At 53.0% G+C, this 6015-nt stretch overlaps 1 protein-coding gene across 1 annotated transcript in view; it reads right to left on the reverse strand.

Moving 5' to 3' along the window:
- Positions 1 to 2602: 2602 nt before the first annotated feature.
- Positions 2603 to 6015, reverse strand: part of NALF2 (NALCN channel auxiliary factor 2) — a 29162-nt gene continuing 25749 nt past the window's right edge. Inside the window, exons 2-3 of the mRNA XM_002700034.6 lie at positions 5830 to 6001; positions 2603 to 5468 (exon numbers count right to left, since the gene is read on the reverse strand). Coding sequence (XP_002700080.1) covers positions 5086 to 5468; positions 5830 to 6001 — 555 coding nt within the window. The 3' untranslated portion in view covers positions 2603 to 5085. The remainder of the gene's footprint in view (positions 5469 to 5829; positions 6002 to 6015) is intronic.

A 6015-nucleotide genomic window follows, 5' to 3' on the forward strand; every position in this document is an offset into this window, starting at 1 on the left:
ATTGTCATGCGCTTTGGTCAGGAAGACTGTCATCCCCCAATGATTGATTCATTCTTTGTTCAAAGAATTAGTGCATATTTGCAATTATTTACACTTTTTAAATTTAAATAAAAATGTTTCTCACCTTTTCATTTTATTTTCCAAGATAAAGTCACAGTCAAACCCTTTCCTCCTTTTCCCCCTCTCTGTTATGAAATATTGGTCCCCACTTCAAATGGACTCATTGTAAGAGGCCTTTTTCTAGCACCACTTATCTGAGAATAACAAGGACTTCATGTAGCCCCAATCATCTCTTCATCCTGTGATTGCATGCCTGGCTGCACATTAGAACCTCCTGTAGAGTTTGTTAAACAATACTGAAGCCAGGACCCCAACCTGGACTAATTCAATCCGAATCTCTGCTGGTGAGACCAGAGTGGAAACTCTGCAGGTGATTCTGTAGCATGGTCAGGGGTGTGACTGCTGCCACCGCTCCTGCACATGCTGAGACTGTAAGAGACTGAGGCTGCCTACAGTTGGACTGCTCTGAAGGGAGCACACCAGGGCCCAGGCCCAGGATGAAGGAGCAGCTGCAGGGCAAAATCCAGGAGTCAAAGGGCTGGTAGGGCTGATAGGGTCACTTCTTTGGCAAAGCTGTTGTGCCCTTTACTGTCTTGGCAATGTGGCTACATAGCCTCCCCCAGTCCCTTGCCTTACTTTCCTGTGCTTTGGTCAAGAGAGCCTGGCTCCCTCATGGACATGTGGTGAGACAAAAACTTGAATGTTATAGTAAGTATATTATGGTTGCTGAGCACATGACATCATGTTATCTTATGGACCAATAACATGTCTATGTCTTGTTACTGCTGTATTCCCAGCACACAGCATGGTACTTGACTTATAGTAATTCCTTGATAGGTATGTTTTGAATGAAAGAATGACTAAGTCGAATACAGGCAGGATGTGGTAAGTACCATGATTCAGGTACAAAGTGGTGTAGAAGTACAGAAGAGGAGAAGAGAGTGTTTAGCCTGGGAGAAGGGGAATAAGGAAATCTTTGTAGCAGAGGTGGCATTTGAGCTGGACTTTGAAAACTAGCTAAGGCAGTGATGGGTAGAGATGGAGCAAAGACATCCTGGTCAGAAGAAACCATGTGAGCCAAGGACAAGAGGTGAGAAGGTGCAGAGCTCATTCAGTGAAAGGTGTATGGGATGGGAGTGCTTGACAGTCTCAGACTGGTTGGATGGGAATTAGAATCCAAAGAGGCTTGAAAGTCTTGCTAGGAAGTTTAAACTTGATTCTACAGGCAATGTGGAGCCATCTGATGTTTTTGATCATAGGTGTAATATGTTCTCTTTGGGAAGATTAGATGTGTACTTTACCACAGCAGTTCTTTCACAAAATATTTATAGTGTGCCTCCTAAATGCCAAAGCAGGTAGTGCTGGGGAAGATGGATCAGAATCGGAGTAATCGAACAAGACATTAGTTGGGAGGTATTGTAGTAGACCAGATGAAAGTTGCAGAGGGCCTGAAGTGGCTAACCGGGGAGGCAGGGGTGGGAAAGAGGGGAAGGATTTGGCACATTACACCGGAGGAGTTGACAGAACTTGGTGACTGTTTTAGGTGGAGGTCAAGGAAAGAGTTGAAAGACTAAGAGACTGATGACAATAATAATGACCCATAGTTCAGCAGCTCCTTCATGCCAGCTGCTGTGCAGAGCCCTTGATGTCTATCATCTAATTCTCACAATAACCCGGCTAGATAAGGACACGAAGGCTCAAGGAAGTCAAGGAATTCATGCCAAGTTGTGAACTCATACACTCGGAGTCCAGAGACTGCGCCCTAAACTCCATGCTCTGCTGCTTTCTAGGGGAGTTGGGGCACTTGGGTTTTCTCAGTGAAGAAATTCGGCAGCTCAGTGAGGATGCCAAGATTCCCTCCTAGGTCACACTCTCCCCTGTCTCGGGTATGTGAGAATGTGGCTGTGATGGAGGGCTCTGTCTGACGCCTCTCCTCTGCTACCTGAGCACTTTCCCACCTGGGATGGGAAGATGGGCCTGGTCAGGTGGTGTGGGAGAGATGAGGCTGGGAGACTAGGAACAAAGGCTGCCATGAAGGTGAACAACTGCTAATCCCTAGGCCATGTGGGGCCTGCATATTTAGCCCACAGAGAGGTATGTGGGTTTTTTTGTTTGTTTTAGACTTGAGCCAACATTTCAACATTCAAGGCTTCACATAAAAATCTCAAGCCTTGATATCTCTTGAAGAATGAGATGTCATCATTGGGCCCACACTCCCACAAGTCAGTCCTTGACTTGAGCTGTCCATGTAGATGCCTGCACCCTGAACTTGTCACCACTGCCAGCCCTGGTGTCTGTACTTCAGCCCAGCCTGGCCCACTTCCTTCACTCACACTTATCTGCCTGATCCCTGCTCCAGGTTGAATTTGGACTTCCTTCTCTAGAATGGCCTGCTACAGAGGTTACTCTTTTTTTTCTGAGACTTGAGCCAACAAGCAGTGGGGCAGAGGGGTCAGCATCTCCTGGTCCCGCCTCCTCTCCAAGCCATAGACTTTTTCCTCCAGCAATTTTGATGCCATGGAACAAAACCATCAAGGGAGGGTTATCATCAACTCTTTACCATTTATTTCTTTATGGGGTTAAACAAGAGCAGAGAGGCCTCTGCCCCACAATGCAACAAAACAGAAAGCGGTACACATACAGACTCTCACCGAAACACAGAGGCAGGGGTAGGGCAACAAGTGAATCATAGCCAGGTGAGGGAGGAAGGGATGGGGACTACTAGGAATCCGACTTGGAGACTCAGTCATAGGAACTAGTGCAAGAAAGTCCTACTCATGAAGCACAGTGTAGAAAATGGCGTAAGAAAGCTGCCCAGCTCTGCTGCCTGTGACGAAGGGCAGAGGCAGCTGGAGGGGTGGTGGAAGATCTGGGCAGTGGGGTGGATGGGGACAGTCAAATGACTTCGAAGTGGAGTGAGGTGCCCCTTTCCCCTGCCACTGGGCAAGGCCCTGGGCTGGTCTGAGCCAGGGGTCTCCTGGGCACTTGGTGAGGGGGAAGAGGGGGTAGAAGTCTCCAAGGGTCCATTTCCTGGGGCCCTAAGGCCCTCCCTTTACTTCCCAGTCCCTTTTCCCCTCTTGAGGATGCAGGAATTAGAAGGCAGTACCTAGGGTCTCTCACGGCTACAGAAGCATCTCTGGAAAGGAGCCAGCACCTCTTACCCTCCCCAGCTGAAAAGAGCACTCTAGGGATGGGGTATGTGGCTAGGCCTGAAATGCTGAAGGCCGAACAGGGAGTGTGAGGACAGGGCACAGGGCTGGGGGTGGGTGGAGGGACACGCTGTGAGAAATGGGAAACCTGGCATGGAAGGACTCTGCAGTCTCACAAAGCCTATTTGGGGACCCTGCTGAGGCCCCTGAATGATTTCCTCTCTACTACTGAGGTCTCTTATTTATCCCTCAGCCAACCAATTCCAGCTGTCCCCCTCTTGGTTTTGCCAATGTAGCTCCAGGTCCACCATCACCCACCCCCCACCTAACTCACTGGCATCTCGTCCCAGACACAGGCCCTTCCGGCACTGAAAGCCACCTGGCCTGTCCCAGAAACATAGTTGTGGCTCCCTTTCTTGTCTGTGCCTGTTGGTTTGTAGATGTCCCAGGCCTTTCACTCCCAGGAGATCAGCACCAGGCTGATGGCCCCCAAGGCTCTCTGCAGGCCTCTTCTCTCGGGCAGCACTGTGGCTTGACTAAACACTTCAAGTCTCTTGGCCAAGGGACCACAGCACATTGTCTTTATCCAGTGGGTCCTCTTGCCAGTTTCTGGACTTTCTCCAGCAAGGGGCAAGGGTGGTTGGATTAGGGGACCCCGCTATAGGGTGAGGAGCAGTCTGGTGGTTCCACAATTAGGGAAGTAACCCACGGGGTCAGGGATTGGAAGGGATAAATACTCTTTGGTAGGCTGGGAATGGGGACAGGTTGGGGATGGGGAGGCTCATCTCTGGAAAGCCCTGGGGCACCACCACCAGGGTTTCCTTCATGGAGGCCTGGGCTAGGATGAGTTGGGGGAGTTTGGGGACCCAGGCCAGGCCTGACCCTCTTGGGCTTAAGTCCCTCCTCCCCGTGGAGATCAGAAAGGGAAACATCTTTGGCCCCAAGGCCAAGATCTCCAGGGCAAGAGTGGCCCTTGGGAGTATGTGCACCTTCTGTAAGATATGGCCCTTCAGACAGTGGCAGTCTGACCATGTGCCCTCAGCCTTCTGTTTCAAGGCCCAAGACCCCAATCCCTGTGCTCTTTCCCCAGAGGGCTCCTTTTGCAACTTTTTCTGACTTGGGGCGGTGTCCTTGAGCCTGCCTCACTACTGATCATCTGCTTCCCCAGGGCCAGGTGGCGACAGGCCATTCAGCCATCTTTCTAAGCCCTCTGTGTTCTTCTCTCCGCTCCACTCCCACCCTCCACTATTCCTATCACCTAGGGTGCTGGGGCACAGCTTAACTGGGGCCCCGACCTAGCCGCAACTGCATACACCTCATGTCCCAGCCTGGTCCTTCCCTGTGGCGGGCCCCCCACCGTGGGACAAGGGGCGCTGGAGCGTGAGGAAGGCCACTGCATCGTCTGCCATTGCCTGTAGGAGTATGGGCAGGAGGGAATTAAGGATCGTGGCAACAAAAGGAATGCAGAGGGGGAAAAGAGTTTCTCCCCTCTGTGCCCCCCAACATTCCCTGCAGGGCCAAGACCAGATAAGCAGCCTTCTTCCCTGGGGTCAGGGCTCTCAGTAGGGGTGGGCATTTCCAGCCCCGACCCCCTCCCCTTTTCTTTTGGCTAAGCTCCATATATGGAGCCTGGGGGGGCACCTGCTGCTCCTGCCTTTTTCTCCCGGATGAGTTTTGCAGTTTCCTGGGGCCCTTTGGCGGCTCTGTTGGAGCTGCTTTTGGGGTGGGGGTTGGTCGGGGGTGATGTGTGACCCCCCATTTCCCCCGCCCCCCACCTGGTCCTACACCTCCCATGGGAGGGGCCCCCTCCCCCTCCCCCTGGGGGGGCTGGAGTTGATGTCAGTGCGTGGTGGAGGTCTGATCTCCCTCCCTGCGGTCACTCTTCCCGAGCCAGGCCCTCATCTAGGGCAGGCAGTGCCTCCAGGCCCGGTCCCCCACCACTCTGGCTGCTGGAGAAGGACACCATGGTATGCAGGAGCACGAGGACAAGGATGTAGAGCCGGATCCTGCTGGAGCTGAGGCGGGAGCCCCCAGAAACCGGCAGCAGGGAGGGCTTGTGGCCGAGACGGCCTGGGGGCTCGTGGCGGGGGTGGTAGTGGTGGTACTGTTGGTGGTAGTGGTGGAAATAAGAGTGGTGGAATTGCTGGTGGTGGGTTTTGGGGGCTTCAGACTCCTTGAACTTCTTCTCCGACTCACAGGAGATCCACTGCACGTCGCAGCACTTGGTTTCTGGCCGCTTTGGTGAAGTATCCAGCAACCCTGCCAATGGATAAGGAAGGCAGGGTGGGGTGCTAAGGGGGCTGCTGGCTTTGCCTTTCCGAGAGAGGTGATTGTCAAAGCTGGGGCTGCTCTGGCAGTCCTGCCCAAGACTCTGCCCCCTGTCCCTTAGTACCATCCCTTTCTGAACACTATTTCCCAGGGACCCCAGATAGTTTCTCTGGGATAACTCCCTGGCCCTATTCTACTTCATCCCATCCCCACCTGGGGCCTCACTACCCACTCTGGCAGCCACTAACCTTCCCCTAACCCAACTTCCCTGTTGTCCTCCCCACCCACAGCCCTAACCTGGTGCCTGCCTTGGGCCCCCAGCCTCCCCCCTCTCCCAGGGCCCTGTCTTTACCTGTACAGATAAAGCCAGGGAGCCCTCCGTATACCATTTCCTCATTGTCAGGGAGGATAAAGGGGCATCGGGTCTGCACCTCCAGGCAGTATTGCTTGCAGGGCACCCAGCGCTGGCATTCCTGCTGGGTCACGCTGAAGTATTCTGAGCACAGCCAGGCCTTGTAGACAGCCTGTGGGGAGAGGA

The sequence above is a fragment of the Bos taurus genome, chromosome X, assembly GCF_002263795.3.
Source record: "Bos taurus isolate L1 Dominette 01449 registration number 42190680 breed Hereford chromosome X, ARS-UCD2.0, whole genome shotgun sequence".
Lineage (NCBI taxonomy): Eukaryota > Metazoa > Chordata > Mammalia > Artiodactyla > Bovidae > Bos > Bos taurus.